Source organism: Bidens hawaiensis, unplaced genomic scaffold (assembly GCF_021521415.1).
Source record: "Bidens hawaiensis isolate Kalapana, Puna unplaced genomic scaffold, B.hawaiensis_p1.1 tig00053861_1, whole genome shotgun sequence".
In the NCBI taxonomy this organism is placed as follows: Eukaryota; Viridiplantae; Streptophyta; class Magnoliopsida; order Asterales; family Asteraceae; genus Bidens; species Bidens hawaiensis.
The window spans coordinates 7,489-26,070 of NW_027499679.1; the positions used below are offsets into that span (position 1 = coordinate 7,489).

The following is an 18,582-nucleotide window of genomic DNA, read 5'->3' on the forward strand; positions in this document are numbered from 1 at the left end:
CAAACTATCTATTGATTGCTATTGTCAACAAACTAAATTATTAATGACATAACTACTATTCTCATTGGCATCCCCACATACCGGTGTTGGCTCTTCTTCCACCCTTTTTCTCTTGGGCAACAATAAAGATGACGTGGCTTTTGCTAACACCACTTTTTGAACCAATAACTCCCATCTTACCTCTTCCTTCTTCTTCCTCCTCCTCTTTTCCTCTCTACATCGCGTCTTGAATCGCCTACAATATTAATGAAATGGAAGGACTTCCAAATTAAATACAATTCATGACGGGTCGCAATCAAACCTTAACCTTATATGTATAGTTTCATAGAATTGCCATACCAAATTCAGTTAATTTACATTAAATCAATTATAAATATGGAATGTCTTATTGAAGAAACACTAAGTGACCCTGTACAGATTATAGATAATCTGGGGGTTAAGTAATGTTTCCCACGGATGAGGTCTAGCTGAGAAGGCTGTTCTTCAGGAGACCTGCAAAACAAACACCGTAAGCTCGTCACTGAGAAGGGGGGGTTCCTCCTTGTGACCACCCTCCGGCGTGAGAATCAGACTAGGTTGCTCTGAATATAAGTGTATATTAAGAGATTGCTAGATAACTGGATAGCAGATGATCTTACCATTCCAAGATATTGGAGTATTTATAGCCGAAGGTAGGTTTCCTAGAAGGTACAGCCGGCTGAATAGTATTCCTGTTCAACCAACAGTGGACTATGCACAGGCCATACTGGTTGGTGGGTAGGTTACGGCCAACAGTAACAAAGTCGGCTGCACTATTCCACCAACTGTAGATTATGCACGTCCTACTTACTGTGGATTGTACGCAGGCCATGCTGGTTGGTGAATATGTTACGGCCAACAGTAACACTATTCCACCAACTGTAGGCCGCGCATGCTCCTCAGTAAGGGTTGGTGAGTAGGCAGCGGCTAATAGTGACAAACAGTACTAGAGGGTGCTCCTCCTCGCCCTGTTGTCGATGAGCTGTCACCCTGTGATTGGCTCATGGGCTGTTCTGGTCAGATCGTCTGTCCTATCCATACCTTGGTAGGTATGGTACAAAAGATCTTTCAGAATCAGACTGGCTCATTTAGGCGGGATTGTTCCCGCCTTGCTCATTCCTTCATGTGACTACTGAAGTAGCTAGTGTCTCGTGCGTGTAGCCCTGCTGTCTGCGGGTAGCCTTTCCTGATGGCTTGTATCCGCAACTGCGGGAACAGGCGGGGTACTTCACCATTGGGAGGCTTTCCCTGCGTGTTCAGCTTGTGTACTGCGCGTAAGATCCTATGAGCATGGTGGGTCCTGCGGGAGCAGATGGCCTTTGCGCAGACGTCCCTGTTCAAGGTGAGTCTTGCGGGACCAACTGGTCTCTGCTGGGACCTACCTCTTCAAGTCCCCCCAGTCCAATGTTCTTCTCATGAATGTTTAATAAAGTGAGGTGAACTTTTGGACTTTGAGCAAGGGGTTTTGAAAAGGGTTCCTAGTTTTAAGGTTCTCCGTGGGGATTCTTCCCGCGGGTTTCCTAATGTCACTTGCAAAAATTCCCGATTTTTTTGCTTGATCTTTGGGTATGATGCGGGTAGGTATGTAACCTTCTCGCAAGTCAGGAACGTTGAGTCTCACTTGTGTGGATTCTCCTTGAGGTTTTAGTGGTTTTGAACATAGTGATCAATTATGTTTAAACCACCAATTCCATCCTGGAGCCTCAAACAATGTAGTTCTCGACGTTCCCGCTATGCGGGGATGTTATTTCCGTTTCCACAAGCATTGCCCAGAAGATCCTTCCTGGTTTCAATTCCCTGCCGAGCGCTAGGTATGTGAAGGGTTTTGCCTTAACACTGTACCCACGCTCGTCTTACGGTTACTTTACTTTCAAGGTACTCCTGGTGTCAATTCCCTGCGGGTGCTAGGTACGTGAAGGGTTTTGCCTTAACACTGTATCCGCACCCGTCTTATAGTTACTTTGTTGCCGGAGTATTCTTGGCTTCAATTCCCTGCGGGTGCTAGGTATGTGGAAGGTTTTGCCTTAACACTGTACCCGCATCCGTCTTATGGTTACTTGGTTGCCAAGGTAAGGGGTATTTTCCCGCTTACTTTTGAATCTTTTTGAATTTTGAATTTTGAAATTCGAAAGGTTGGTGAGGATAAGAACAATCCAAACATCTGAAACGTCGTGTGACGGTTTCTTCTGACTGTGTCAGGACGTGCAGGAAGTTATGGTGACGTGACAGAACATGGTCATTCCAGTCGCTTTTTCAGGCGTGTGGGCATGATTTTTCCGGCGCGTGGCCGCGAAATTACTGGCACACGTCCTTTCAACAGCTGTTGCCAGCTTGCTTGTTGCCACGTGTCATAGTTTCATTGCACCTTTGATTTCTCTCTCCTCCGCATTAAATTCACCGCATTAATTGCGATTACTATATAAAGGGGGAGAGGGTTATTTGCAATTCACACTTTTCACTCTTCTTCTTCTTCTTAGTGATTTCCGGCAAATACTCCCCTTTTTCAGGCAAGCATTTTCCCGAAATCACTCTTCTTTCTGCAAAAATGTCTTCTCGTGATGCTGAAGCTATAGCTGACGACAGGGGTACTGCTGGTGAGTGCCAGTGTGCTCTGCCCGGCGATCAGTACCGGTATGTTGTCAGGAAGTTCATGCTCGATCATCTCGAGCCTGAGTTTCCTGAATCCCACCAGACCGTGTACGATGCCACCAGTGGCAAGATCGGGGTTTATGCTGCATTTTTTGTCTATGGGAATCTTAGATTCCCATTGACAAAATTTGTTTACCGTGTCCTTGAGAGGCACGGTGTCCATTTGACCGAGCTGCACCCCATGGCGATCGCCAAGATTCGCCATTTTGAGTGGGTGTGCCGGATTTTGGGCATCGAGCCCCATGTGGACCGCCTGATGACCTTCTATACCTGGAGGTGCATCCAAGGGTGGTACACCCTGACGACCCGTATTAAGGGTCTGAAGATTTGCGACACCGAGCGCAGTCTTCGCGCGTGGAAGCAGGAATTCTTCTACATTTCTGCCCGCGCCATCCCCCTTGCCATGAAGTTTAAAAATGGCCAAGCGATACCGAGCCTTCACGCCCCCAACTACCAGGAGGCGGAATGGTTTTCGAAGATATCCCGGATCCAATCTCCGGTTTACCGGTTTGCGGAGTCCGGGATGGTCATGTTAGGGATGAGCCGGGTGTGGAAAGATGCGTCTCTGGTTCCCATCCTCCTCGAATACGGTTTGAACTCTATTCCCTATGGTATGTCTTGTTTTTCTTTTTTGATACAAGTTTGTCTTCTAACTGTTTCTTTTCTTTCAGAGGGAAATGATTTGGAGTCGCTTCTGTTTCCGCGGGAAGCCGACGGTCCCGCGCGGATGGGTACTCGTGCTTTGGACGAGGGCAAGTTGCCCATCCTGGAGCAAACAGCGGATCGGTTTGTGGAGGTCTATCCGCTGGGCCACGAGATCCTGAGCCACCGGCGGCCAGGTAAGGCGATATTCTTTCCTCAACCCCTTAACACTGTACCCGCTGTTGGAATTCTTGACCTGTCTTCTTCTGAGGAATCCTCAGATGCTCCTCCATTGGTGCGGAAGAAGAAAGCTGCTGCCGGCGGGAAAGGGAAGGAGAAGGCCTCCATGGCTGGTCCGGTGGTTCTATCTGACTCGGAGTCAGATAGTGAAGAGGTGGCGGGGAAGCCCGGTTGTGAGAAGACCACTGTTCCGGAGGCTACGACCGTTACCTCCGGGGAACCAACGAAGACGACGGTGACCGGTACCAAGAGGCCGGCTCCATCGGGTTCCTCCCCGCCCGTCCGTACGTTCAGGGTCAAGAGAACCCGTAAGTGCAATCATAATGTCTTTGCAGATTTATTACTTAAATTTCTCACTTTCTTCATTGTGCAGGCGTGGATGTTGACGCATTCCGTGGTGAAGCGCAGGGGAGTACCTCCCCGCCAATGACGGTAGGCTCGGTCAGCCTTCCTGAGGCGTCGACCCAGGCGCCTGCGCCTGCATCCGCTGGTCCAGTTGCTCGTTCCTTTGAGCCAACTGTTCCGGCCGAGATGACGTCACCGCCGGCCGTGAGTGCGATTTTTACAGCATCCTTCACGGAGCCGGCGGTTACTGCTGCTGCTGAGGAGGCGGCGACCGCGGCGGCGACCACAACGGCGACTACGGCGGCTGCCACCATGCCCGCGCCACCGGCACCTACGGCCGGACCATCAGGTACGCGCAGGGCTTCCCGCCGATCTTTGCCTCCTTCCCGTCTGCCTGACCTGTTGGATGGATTTCCTTTAGGTTCAGGTGATGGGTTTGGCGGCTATCGGCCTGTCATTGACCCTACAGGTGCGTAGGGTTCCTTTCTTTTTTCCTTATGTTTTTTATCATCTTTTCCTTACTGCCTTTGTTTCTTTTGCAGTGTCGGATTCCAATGAAGTGTATGTTCCGCGATGGAACATACGCCGAGGAACAACCCTTCGTACCCCTGTGGAGTGCGTGGACTGGGCTCGCCACGCTGCTCCTCATGGTGCGTTGGGGGAAGCCATGGCTAGCTACCAGGAGGGTAGGCTAACCAATGAGCTTCGGGTTCTCCAAGCCCGGATGCAGCCGCGCGTCGAGCTGCTTTGTCGTGAAAACGACAAGTTGAAAGCAGCTCGCGCCAAGGACGTATCTGAGGCGCGTGCTCTCCGGGAGGAGAACCAACAGCTGGCGGCAGCTGCCGCCGACAAGGAGAAGGCCTTCAAGGCCCTCGAGGTTGAAGTTCAGGCGCGACTCGAGGCCCGCTCCAAGGCTGCCCAAGCTGTGAATGAACAGCTTCGGCTGGCCAGGGAGACTGCGCGAAACGCAACCGAGAGGGCTGCCAAGGCTGAAGCCGTTGCTGAGCCTTTGCGTGTGGAGAATGAGGAGCTCAAGGCCAAATTAGAGGCTCTCCAACGCGCTCATGATGCCTTGGCAATGGAAGATGCCAAGAAACTCCAGGAAATCTTGGACCAAAGAGGGGTGCTTGACCACACCGAGCGGAAGCTTAAGGGCGTCGAAGAGGCTGCCGCGAAGGAAGTTTTACTTGCCAACCTTAACAAGAGCGAAGCCGAACGCGCCCATAACGAAGCTCAAGCTGCCCTCCAATGGCTTCTTCGAGAAGCGTTGCCTCAGGTATGTTTAGCTTTATCTTCTCGCTTTTCTTTTGTGAGAAAAGGTTCTAATACTTGTATTTTTTCTTTGTAGGTTGTGCGTCGGGTCTTTTCAGAGACCTCTTACGATGATGCTATGACCGCAGCCCTCAACGCTTCTCATGAGGATGGGGAAAAGGCCGGCTTCCTGCTTGGTCTAGGGTTTGTTGAGAAAGGCGTCCCGCCTTCCAACTTCCCTTTGTTTGATGTGGATACCGAAGCCATTTATGACCAAGCATTGAACCAATACGCCGCCTTCCCGCATCCAGTGGTGGAAAAGGTGGACGAAGTAGCTGCTGCTGATGATGGGTTAGCTGTCCTCAAAGCGTTCCTCGAACCAACCCGTTCTTCTGACGGAGCGGGTCCAAGTGGAAGCGGCCCTGAAGCTTGATCCTGAAGATCCCTTTCCATTGCTAAGATAGACTTGTATAGATTTACTCTTTCAGGCGGGTAGTAACCCGGCCATTCTTGTAATATATCATTGAAATATAAATCTTTTTGCGGATAAGATTGTTATTTCCTTCTTTGGATTCCTTGCTTTATAAGCTCATGACTTAGTTTAAGTTAGCAATTTTCCAAGTTTTTTAGAATAAGTTAACCTGTTGAACGTGGTTGATGATGGGTTAAAGTTTCGCTTCCTCCTTCGTGATTGTGCGGGTAGAACCGTCACTTGCACTTGGTAGGATGGCTAAACTTTAACCTTCATCTGACCTGCGTGTAGGTTTTCCTCATTTTTCCTCGAAATTTCTAAGTATTTAGGATAAGTTAACCTTTGAACGTGGTTGATAGTGGGTTAAAGTTTTGCTTCCTCTTTCGTGATTGTGCGGGTTGAACCGTCACTTGCACTTGGTAGGATGGCTAAACTTTACCCATACCTGACCTGCGTGTAGGTTTTCCTTATCCTTATTTCTAAGTATTATTTTATTTTATTTTTTTTAGGATAACCTTTGAACGTGGTAGATGATAGTTTGAAGTTTTGCTTCCTTATTTGTGATTGTGCGGATAAGACCGTCACTTGCACTTACAAAGATGGCTAAACTTTACTTTACATCATACCTGCGTGTAGGTTTCCCTTATTTTTAACGTTGTGTTTATGCGGGTTTTGCCGCCTTCCACACGCAATGACTTACTTCTCCTCATTTATGCGGTAAATACCGGCACCAGTGGGGAGTTCATAAGGATAAAGGTAAACACATTATGAAAGGAGAATCATTTCCATTAGAAGTGGCTCTTGGCCTTTTCTTTACAAGTTTTGGAATTGATCTACATATAACATTTGCGTAATTGAGCTCCATTCCATGTTCTTGGGATGGGAGTGCCATCGAGCCTTTCGAGCCGGTATGCGCCCTTTCCCAGAACCTGTTTGATAACGTATGGCCCTTCCCAGGTCGGGGCCAACTTTCCTGGGCGTTCTTGGTTCGAAGCCTCGTTGTTACGCAGTATGTAGTCTCCTTCCTTGAAGTTGCAGAGTTTTACCCGCGTGTTGTAGTACTTTTGCATTTGTCGTTTGTAGTTCTCTTCACGCACTGCGGCTAAGTCTCTGCGTTCCTCGGTTAGCATAAGATCCAACCGTCTTTCCGCATCATTGTCTTCTGGCTGACTCAAGACCCTTGGTGAGGGTAGACCAATTTCGACCGGGACCATGGCTTCAGTGCCATAAGTGAGGCTGAACGGGGTTTCTCCCGTACTGGCCTTCTTCAACGTTCTGTTTGCCCAAAGGACGTGCGGAAGCTCGTCCACCCAGCCGGATCTGTGTTTCAAGAGTCTTTTCTTTATGCCTTCGACGATGCTTTTATTTGCTCTTTCCACCTCACCATTTCCTTGCGGGTGAGCCACTGAGGTAAAGGTGTGGGTGATTTGAAGTTCTTTTAGCCACTGTTGTAGCTTTTTGTCAGCAAAGTTGGTGCCGTTATCGCTCACCAAATTCTGTGGAAGTCCAAAACGACAAATTATAAATTCCCAAATAAATTTTTTGATATGCTTTGCGGTTGTTTGGGCTAAAGGTTTTGCTTCTATCCACTTGGTGAAGTAGTCGATGGCTACCACTAGGAACTGAACATTTCCTGCTGCTGTAGGAAATGGGCCTGTCACATCGATGGCCCACTTCTGAAATGGCCACGAAGAAGTGACTGGAACCAGTTCGTTTTTCGGGCGATGCGTGTTAGGTGCGTAAAGCTGGCAAGATCTGCATTTTCTGATGTATGCCAGTGCATCCGTATGCATCCCTGGCCAAAAATATCCCGCGTTGTTTAGCTTGGCTACAACAGCGCGGGGACCTGCGTGTACCCCACAGATGCCTTCGTGTACTTCCCTTAGGAGGTAGTTGGCATCTTGGTTGTCCACGCATCTCAAGAGTGGGCCAAGAAAGTTACGTCTGTAAAGGATGTTATTGACGAGTTGATAATTCAGTGCTTTACAGCGTAGTTTTCTTGCCTGTGTTTTTGACTCTGGTAGTATTCCTGCTGCAAGGTAATTTATTATTGGTGTCATCCACGTTTCTGTACTGGTTTGGATGACACAAATTTCCTTGTGCGGGACTGATGGCGCTTCGAGGAGTTCAATGCGGATGTCCTTTCCCAGGTGGGTGAAGGCTAGTGATGCAAGCTTGCTTAACGCATCCGCAGATTTGTTTTCGCTGCGCTTGACATGTATGACTTTACAATCACTAAAATCACGGATAAGGGTTTTTGCCTGGGCGAGGTACAGGGCCATGGTGTCGTTCACAGCCGTGTATGTTCCATTTATTTGGTTGGCCACCAGCATGGAATCCACATGGGCTTCCAAGTTTTTCACCCCCATCTTACGCGCAATTCTCAAACCGGCTAAGAATGCTTCATATTCGGCTTCGTTATTCGTACTTGGAAAGTCCAGCCGAATAGCGTAAGTATATTCTTGGCCCGCTGGGTTGGTTAATTTTAACCCTGCGCCTGAACCCTCGTTACTGGCTGCTCCATCAGTATAGAGTCGCCAGACATCATTGACGTCCTGTGCTGGGGAGGGTTGAGCCTCCTCCTGGCACTCTTTCACCCGCGAAGCGGGGACTTCTGCAATAAAATCGGCCAGGACCTGGCCTTTTATGGCTGGTCTTGGCTTGTACTTAATTGCATATTCTCCCAATTCAATTGCCCATTTGGCTAGACGTCCCGATAATTCGGGTTTGCCTAGAACGTTTGAGAGTTTGAAGTTGGTGAGAATGGTGATTGGGTGGCCCTGGAAATATCGTCTTAACCTGCGTGAAGCATGTATAAGTGCTAAGACTAATTTTTCGAGGGTAGAGTACCGGGTTTCTACGTCTGTTAGTACACGGCTAACATAATAGATTGGCATCTGGATGCCCTTTCGTTCTACTAGCAGGACTGCCCCGGTTGCTCTATCTGTTGCGGAAAGGTATAGGATTAACTCCTCTCCCGCTTGTGGTGCTGTAAGTGTTGGGAGTTCGATCAAGCGTGACCGAATCTCCTGAAAAGCTGCTTCCGCTTCTGGTGTCCAGCGGAAGTGCGTTTTCTTCAAGCAGTTTCTCAATGTTGACACGAAAGGAAACGACTTATCTGCATGGTTTGCCAAGAAGCGATTAAGTGCGACTAGTCGTCCATTCAGTGTCTGAGCCTGTTTGATGGTGGTAGGTGATTCCATTTTAACAATGGCTTCGACCTTTTCAGGGTTCGCTCTAAAGCCATCTTTAGTAACAATGACTCCCAAGAACTTCCCTTCTTCCATCCCAAATGAACACTTGCTCGGGTTGAGCTTCATGTTTATCTTTCGGAGCGTGTTGAAAGTTTCTTCAATGTCTTTCAACATCGCCTCAGGCTCTAGGCTTTTGATGACCAAATCATCCATATAGACTTCCAAGTTTCTCCCGATTTGGGCATGAAACTCTTTGTCCATTAGTCGTTGGTACGTGGACCCTGCATTCTTAAGTCCGAATGGCATCATTTTATAACAAAATGTGCCATCGGGCGTCCGAAATGCGGTTTTGTCCTGGTCATCAATGGCCATGTGGATTTGGTGGTACCCCTTATACGCATCCAAGAAGCATTTAAGGCGGAATGGTGCCAACGAATCCACTTTGAGATCAATTTCTGGTAACGGATAACAATCTTTGGGGCATGCTTTGTTCAAATCTTTGAAATCTATGCACATGCGCCATTGTTTGTCATTCTTCGGTACCATTACGGGATTTGCAACCCATGTTTGATATCTACTAACGCGTACGATGCCTGCGTCAAGGAGTTCCTTGACTTGGGTTCTACACGCGTTAGTTTGTTCAGGCCCCATTACTCTGCGCTTTTGTACGATTGGCGTAACAGCCGGATCGCATTTGAGCTTATGCTCCGCCTTACTTCGGGGTACACCAGTCATGTCAGCTGGTGCCCACGCAAAGATGTCAGCGTTTTTCTGCAGTAAGCGTTTGAGTAAGGTGCGGGTGGGATCAACGATTGTTGGTCCAATGGTAACGGCCTGGTCGGGGTATTTGCCATTGAAGGCCCATTTTTCTGGTTCAGTGATGGTTGGTTTAGCCTTTTTCGGTTTGGGTTTAGATGAAACAGATGCAATGCATACCTGGGGAATGCCAGAGATCATTGCTACACCCTCAGTTGTTGGCCATCCCATCATGCCATGGACTGAAGATACCACGGCGTTGAATCTTGCCATCCCGTCTCTTCCGAATAGGATGTCGTACGTATGATGTGGCTTTTTTATTACGACAAAATCCACGTCTTCTGTGCGTGAATGACTCCCATCAGTAAGAGTAACGGGGAAAGATAGGATACCCAGGGGTGTTTCTGTACTTCCGTCAAACCCTTCCATTGAAGCGTAGACCGTTTCCAAGCGTTCTTTGTCTTCATCATCCAGCTTATCAAAGAACTGTCTGTACATCACTGTCGACGAAGCGCCGTTGTCAGCAAGAGTGCGTGAAGTGATGTAGTGCCCCAGCTGGCTTCTGATGACGATGGGGCCTTCTTTGCTGGGGCCTCCTGGCACTCGCGGGAAGCGCACCTCAGCTTCTTTCCACGCGCATGGTTCTGCCACCCGTCTTTTCCTTCCTCTGACCTTGCCATGAACCATGTTGATGCTGATATCGACTGGCTTTCGTCCGTTACCTCTGTACCGGTTGTCATTCCTTCCTCCCTTCCTGATCGATGCCACAAGATGTGCAAGCCTTCCGTCCTTGACAAATGTCTCAATAATATCCTTCAAGGATGTGCACTCTTCAGTACCATGACCCTTTGTCCCGTGGAAATCACAGGATTTGCTTTGATCCGCATTAGGTTTCTGCCGGATCAATGGGGCTTTAGGCCATGGCAATTTTTCCGTGGCAAATATCTCCGTGACGCTCTTCGTGAGTGGCGTCCACCGGTGTTTTCGGTTTGAAGGGTGTGTGTTGTCCCTTCCGCCAACAAGAGGGCGAGAGCTGGATGAGGTGTCAAAGTTTACCCTTGACTGCCAAATACCTAGCCTCCTCTTTTTGTTCTGCCGGGCGATCCGGACATTGTTCTCTCTGGTCCTCTGCGTGTAGAGGTGTGTACTCTGGGGAAGATCTCTTCCCAGTTGCTTTTCCGTCTCGGCAAAGCGCTTTGCCGCCGTCATGATGGCATCCCAAGTTGATGGCATGCCATCCTTACCCGTCAATGTGCGGATAAGTTCTGGGTATTCGGCGCCTTGGATGAAGGCGGCGCGAACCAGATCTTCACTTATGTTGCCGAGACTAAGCTTTTTGGAGTTGAAGCGAGTGATGAAGTCTAGTAGAGATTCATCCTCCTCTCTCACGCAGTTAAGGATCGTCCACTGCTCTTCAGTGTATTTCCTCTGTTGGCTGAAATGCTGGCTGAACTTGTTCTGAAAGTCCGCCCAGTCATATATGTGGTGGATCGGTAAACGATCGAACCATGCCCTGGCCGCTCCGACCAGAGTCATCTGGAACATGTAGCACCACGTGGGTTCCGTCCAGTTGCTGACGGTAGCCCCCGCAATGAACCTGTTCAAATGGTCGTCTGGGTCGGATAGACCATCGTAAGTGCCAATGTTGGACATTTGTTTGGCACTTCTCGGGGCGATTGCTTCCTCAATGTCCCTTGCGAACTTTGACTTCCCTGCATTTGTGGCAGTTGGTCTAAAGGTTTTTGAAAAGTCACGCGGGTTTCTCTCCACGATTGGTTTAAAGGCTTCCCCAAAATTCCTTTTTGGTTGGACGTCCGTTTCCTTACGCTTCCCTTTCGCCTTATGGCGAGGGTTCGCATCGGTGTCGGATTCCAACTCGTCTGAGTACTCGCAGTCACTGCTCATATTGAGGTGTTGGCGAGTACTGGCGAATTCGTCAGCCTGTTGAACTGAACGCAAGCGTTCGTCCAATTCGGCCTGGAATTCTCTTTGCCGTGCTTCGGCCCATGCCTTCACTTGATCTAGTGTTTGGCGAGGAACCTTCGTTCGTTTTTCCAGTTGGGTATCGGAGAACCCCAATGGAATATTTACTCCACTTGCCCCGGCTTGGGTAGTCGGGGTAGTGTTCGTAAGGATTGTATAACCGCCGGTGTTCCCCCCAGTTGCTGGGGTTGTTACCGGGGTTTCTTGGTCGGTTACTGGCCTTTGAACCGGAGTAACGTTAACCATTTCTTCAGAAATTGTGAAAAAACTAAAGTAGTTCTAGCTTTTATACACGGATGGCGCCAATGAAGAAACACTAAGTGACCCTGTACAGATTATAGATAATCTGGGGGTTAAGTAATGTTTCCCACGGATGAGGTCTAGCTGAGAAGGCTGTTCTTCAGGAGACCTGCAAAACAAACACCGTAAGCTCGTCACTGAGAAGGGGGGGGGTTCCTCCTTGTGACCACCCTCCGGCGTGAGAATCAGACTAGGTTGCTCTGAATATAAGTGTATATTAAGAGATTGCTAGATAACTGGATAGCAGATGATCTTACCATTCCAAGATATTGGAGTATTTATAGCCGAAGGTAGGTTTCCTAGAAGGTACAGCCGGCTGAATAGTATTCCTGTTCAACCAACAGTGGACTATGCACAGGCCATACTGGTTGGTGGGTAGGTTACGGCCAACGGTAACAAAGTCGGCTGCACTATTCCACCAACTGTAGATTATGCACGTCCTACTTACTGTGGATTGTACGCAGGCCATGCTGGTTGGTGAATAGGTTACGGCCAACAGTAACACTATTCCACCAACTGTAGGCCGCGCATGCTCCTCAGTAAGGGTTGGTGAGTAGGCAGCGGCTAATAGTGACAAACAGTACTAGAGGGTGCTCCTCCTCGCCCTGTTGTCGATGAGCTGTCACCCTGTGATTGGCTCATGGGCTGTTCTGGTCAGATCGTCTGTCCTATCCATACCTTGGTAGGTATGGTACAAAAGATCTTTCAGAATCAGACTGGCTCATTTAGGCGGGATTGTTCCCGCCTTGCTCATTCCTTCATGTGACTACTGAAGTAGCTAGTGTCTCGTGCGTGTAGCCCTGCTGTCTGCGGGTAGCCTTTCCTGATGGCTTGTATCCGCAACTGCGGGAACAGGCGGGGTACTTCACCATTGGGAGGCTTTCCCTGCGTGTTCAGCTTGTGTACTGCGCGTAAGATCCTATGAGCATGGTGGGTCCTGCGGGAGCAGATGGCCTTTGCGCAGACGTCCCTGTTCAAGGTGAGTCTTGCGGGACCAACTGGTCTCTGCTGGGACCTACCTCTTCAATCTCTTTCATTTCATTCGACGATAAACATAACTAACATAATTTAAGCTACTTATAACAAGTGACGCGGTCTTATTAACTACGATACACATGGACAGTTGAGCACACAACATGTAAAGACAACTTTATCAAAGACCAGCCTTCTTAATAATGAGTTCATATGTGATATGCTATAAAAATCAAAGGAAAAAATCATGTTGGGTCAACTTTCATTTTGATGTCTATGAAAAATCCTTGCCAATAAATAAGATGGAAATAAGCGATTACCGCGGCGCCTTGAAAGTTAATTTAAGTCGACTTAATACCCAAAATGAAAAACATGGCTTATGAATTAAAGATGATAATTAGCATTATGTTAAATATAAATAAAAATAGGAGGATTAAATTCTATTTGTTTTAATGAAGTACTAAGACATAGCCCGTGTGATACACGGGTGGTTTAAAAAATACAACAAAAAAGTTAATTTAATAATATACATAGTAAAATACCTTATGAATTAATAAGATATAAATAATAATAAACAAAATTTTACAATTCATAAATTTCTAAAAACCTCTTTAAATACAACATTGGATAGTGACCTGTGTGATTAAGAGAAATATTAAGATCATTATATTTAAACGTAATCAAATGTTAACTTATAAAATACTAATAGGATATTTAACGAAATTTATTAATGCATTTAGAATATTTAGATAAGTTATTTGTTGAGATTTACAAATATAACATAATTGATTGGCTTGATGTAATAGGAAACTACTCACATGGCATCTACGTGTCATCTAATGTGGAGGTCATAGAATGATGTCATGTGAAAAAATCATCTTGCTTTAATAGTGTAGTTAGATATATAAATCTGAAAAAAGATTAAATACAAAAATTGTTTATAAAACCTTCAAATATCTTATTTTACACAACATATGTGGTTTTCCCATATTAATTATCCAATGGTACGAAAGGATAACTTTAAGTTTTAAAATGGTAAAATAAAGCAAAAGTCAAGCCTAGTTTAACTAAACTTTCATGTAAGGCAAGTTCTAGTATTTAGTATTTAGTATTTAGATGTATACACACTCGAAAAGAGAATTTTAATAGTTTAGGTATATGTTAGTTGTTTTACGCAAATCAAAGGATCTTTATAATAATAATTTTTTAAATAAAGTATTTAAAAAATTAGTTTAAAAGACGTAATAAATAAATAAATAAGCATTAAACATTTTTTTATTTCTGAAAATCACATTAAATGAGAGTTAATGAAAATTTAATTTAAGAATTTAAAAAAAATAATAAATGTAACAAATTATTTAATAAATTTAAATAGAGTTTAATTTTAAAAATAGTTTATGTGTTATTATATGTAAACACTTTAAACGGATGTAAATATCCATATTATTTTGCTTTAATACCTAGGTAAGGTGTTAGTCGGGTTCAAGTTGCCTCTCAACAACTCATATGTTTTTGTCCTTTTTTGAATATAAACATCTCAAAAAGTAGTGGACTGAAACACAACTTACACAAGTTGCATGCTTTTTAAGGTACCTACCTCTACATGAATGCATTTTGCCATCAACATTATTGCAATATCGCACGTAACTTTGCAACCACTTTCTTCACATGTAAAAATTTATCTTCTAGAACCCAAATCCCGGATCCCGGTAGCAGATCTAAAAATTATTTTCTTAGGGTCGATGGTAGGACTTAATACTAATTTAAGGGGGACAATCAGGATTTTCCATACAAAAAAAAAAAATTAAGGTAAGCATCCCCCCATCCTAACACATAGGTCCGTCCATGCCCGATCCCATTCGGGTCAAATCTATCTCACCCATTACAACTATTATTCGTATGTACCAAATTAAATCAAGAACGATTTGTTACCCGCAAAGAGGAACTCTACATGTAGAGTCAGGTGATTTGCATATGGATGCATGGAGTTTGAAGAGTTGCCACATTCTTTTGCACCGAACACAGACTCCATTGATTCTGTTCTTGCAGTTCACGAAATGTTGAATTGAGAGTTGTAGGCCTTGACATGTTGAAAACTTGTTACATGGGGTCATCTTCTTCATCGGTTCTTGGTCGTGTGGTCCCACGTTTATGCAACCTTCTGTGCAAATATGCTCCAAACAATCCATGGCTTCACTCAGCTGAAAATACATGTTCTGTTCTTTTATCTTCTTTCTGCTCATCTTCTTCCTCTACAAATTGATATCAAATCAATAATTAATGATAAAGTTATTGTTTGATATGTTTTTAAGCATGAGAACATGTTACTGGAAAAATTATGAACCCATTATAATGCCTTGCTAACTTGAAGCAAAATACAAAGTTGGCACGTCAATAGCTAACCACTTTGCACGGCTGACAATTTCCAACACGGCACGAAAATAATCATGTTTTGTCTTGCCATATTTAACCCATTTAAAAAACCGGTCGTGTTAGGTTGACCTGTTCAATTATACTGGTTGTGCTCACCTTAACATATGTTTAACCCATTTACTCAAACAGATCGACCCAACAACCTGTTTGGTTGAACATGTCGACCTACCAACCAGTATATAGCTTGTTTAAAGTGAGCCGAGCCGCCCAAGCTCTAGGCTCAAGCTTGTCTCCTTTAACTTTCAAGAGCTCAAACTTGGGCTCGGCTCATTTAACGTACTAGAGCTTGAGCTTAGCTAGTTAACTTGTGTGTAGAATTTCAATATCAAGTACAGTTCGGGTTTGGCTCGTTTTGTTACTTATTGATAACTTTATACATATACATACATGCATACATAAATACAACATACATACATATATATATATATATATATATTATATTTTATATGTATTTTAGTTCTAATTTTTTAAATATCATATAATAAATTCATAATTATATATTATTATTTTTAATTTTCATAACTTTGTATACAATAAAAATTATACAAATAATAGTAGGCTCGCTAGTCAGCTCAAGCTAGATAAACAAATCTTGGGCTCGGACTCGGTTATTAAATAAGCGTATTTTTTGGTTCAAGTTTGGCTTGATTCAAACTTTTAGCAAGCCGATCTTTAGTAGCTCACAAGTGGTTTGGCTAGTTTATAGTCCTAGACTCCTAGTTTAACCCATTTTTTACAGCCTCCCTACCGACTTCAAAAACACGTTTATAACTTGATTAGTTATAGCCCGCCAACCCCTTTGAACGTTTAGATAAATGCCGTACGTACCGATTCAGTGTCATCGATGAATTGGAGAATCTCAAGTTCAAGGAAAGGATCATGGCTTTGAAGAAATTTCCAGCCTTCAGTTTTCTCAACGGCATAAAAGCTATTAGACACGAGTTTCATGCATTTGAGGTAGAGATCAGGTGCGTCACATAGCCTAGCAAGTTGAAGCGCATCAACTACGTTATGGATTGATAACCGTTGGATCAAGGCCTTGGTGCACTGCGATTTGAGGTGTGGGACCAGGTATGCATGTGATAAGGCCAGTAGATGAACCCCGTAGTTCTCCATATCTTCCTCCGTGCACCTGTAGTCAATTACTTGTTTTTTTTTTTTTTTATATATTATCTGGTAGCATTGATTGTTCAAATATTACCGGAACAACCGGTGGCCGGCGGTGGAGTAAATTTCAAACCATCGCTTATGGGCGGTGGCAGATGTGGAAAGGCTGGACGGTGCAGATGTTTTTTATGTTTTTTTATCAATGCTATATTCTACGGCTAGCATGTAAGTAAATACTAAATTAATCCTCCAAATACATAAAATAATGATTATAAGTTATAACAATTGGGGTCTATATACACGTTATTTAACATCTAATCTCACGTCATTCTAAACTGTTATTTAGGTAGTTGTTGGATGGCCGTTTTAATTAAAAAAAATAAAGTTTATTGTGTATGATTAAAACGACAATCCCAGAAATTATTCAAACGACGGACTAATAATTTTCAAATTTTGGCCGCTTTGGTTAGAACAGTCATCCGGATTTTGTGCAAATTACTGTTTTAACCAATAATTTCAAAGTTTGATATTTTTTTTAAATTAATCGGCCATTTGAGTATTTTGTGAATGGCAGTTTGATGGTGTTAAATTAGATGTAGGTGACGTAGCTACACCATCACCCAATAAATGAATAAAGATTGGGAACTCACTTGCCGGAATAAAGAAACCCTACGAACACCTCCACGGCGTCGCACGGAACGCCAAGGATCGGAATACTTTTCTCAGAGCCCCGATGCTTACGTGGTCTATCAATTATGCTTTCGAACACCGTCGAACCCGATGCCTGAATGCGCATAGCAACCAGATCACACTTTTATAAGATACAATCAACAGATACTGAAGCTACAGGAAATGAGGAATATATATTACCAGAATGTTAGCGTGCACGGGAATATTTCGACCACCAGACGTTACAATCTGGATATAGATCATACAATCACCCGAAACATCGTCGGATTCAGTAGGAGACGGCGATCTGCTATACATGATGCTGGAAATGATTATTAACGGCGGATACAGTTGTGATAGCCGAGAGTTTAGCGGTTATGTTAGTTGTGGTGTCTCACTTTATTTATAGACAGCTCCAAGCCAACCGTGATTGATAAAAGTGCATTTTTATTGTTTAGTTTGACAATTCTATTAAAATGTAACCACTTCATGTAATTTTCTATGTAGCATTATGGCGATAAGACACAATACCAGTGGTGCCAGATACGAATGCGACATGATAAATCTCTAACATAAGCATGCTTAAAAGGATAAAAGCATTTTGCATAAAACGACCTGTTTAGCGAAACAAAAAATATCACGTATGTAGTGAGACAAAAGCTACCAAAACTTTATAAATGTCTTAATTAATATATAATCCTTAACATACTTGAAACAAAAATCCATAAAGGTCTAAAATCAAATCATAGCATCCACTAAGTAGTGCATATATTTTATTTAAAGAAAACAAATATATAAAAAGGTTATTAGCAGGTTGGCAGATGTTTAACCTGTTTAAGCAGGTCTTAAACGTGTCGGCATGTTTTAAGACACGGAATTGATTAAGCCCAAACTCAAACTTGTTGCTCGCTTGCCTTCTTCTTTTATCGTAGTTGAATTTTTTTGTTGTTGTTAATAAACGAACACATATTCATTTTTAGTAATGTTGTGGAGATATAGAAATCATCAATAAACATGTTCTTCGTTTAATGTTCTTGAAGAAAGTTGGGCTTTTAAACCCGTCACTAAATGTAGTTAAAGAAAGTTAGGCTTTTAAACTACAGTTTTTAATTATAAAATGTGATTAAATGGCACCTTTAATAGGTTAGCAATGATGTGGCCGTTTAAAAAACAATGTGTATACGATGTCTTGTATGTTTAACTAGGATATAGTCCGTGTAATACACGAGTGGTTAAAAAAGTTAAATTTAATAATATACATGATAACATACTTTATAGATTCATAAGATATGATAAATAAAATTTTATAATTCAAAAATATCTAAAAATCTCATTTAATACTACGTTTAATGTTATATTTGTAACTTTGTTGCAAATTCTATAAATGGTAATACTATTAGTTGGTATCCTACTTGGCTACTCTAGTTAAATGACATGTAAAAGAATAATTTTGTTTTAACGGTATATGTAGATTTGGAAATAATATAAGGTTGTGTGTTGTCGGCTGCTAACGGAAGCCTCGAGCCATGTAGATGGCAAACACCACAACAC

The 18,582-nt window shown here is 43.9% G+C and overlaps 1 protein-coding gene across 1 annotated transcript; it reads right to left on the reverse strand.

The window, feature by feature from the left end:
- Positions 1-24: 24 nt before the first annotated feature.
- On the reverse strand, positions 25-17,145 carry LOC143600255 (BTB/POZ and TAZ domain-containing protein 1-like). The gene is made up of 4 exons (XM_077077998.1): positions 17,013-17,145; positions 16,084-16,387; positions 14,755-15,074; positions 25-235 (listed from the first exon to the last, which is right to left on the reverse strand). The coding sequence occupies exons 2-4, from the start codon at positions 16,369-16,371 to the stop codon at positions 25-27; spliced, it is 819 nt and encodes a 272-aa protein (XP_076934113.1). The 5' UTR covers positions 16,372-16,387; positions 17,013-17,145.
- Between the last annotated feature and the right edge of the window lie 1,437 nt (positions 17,146-18,582).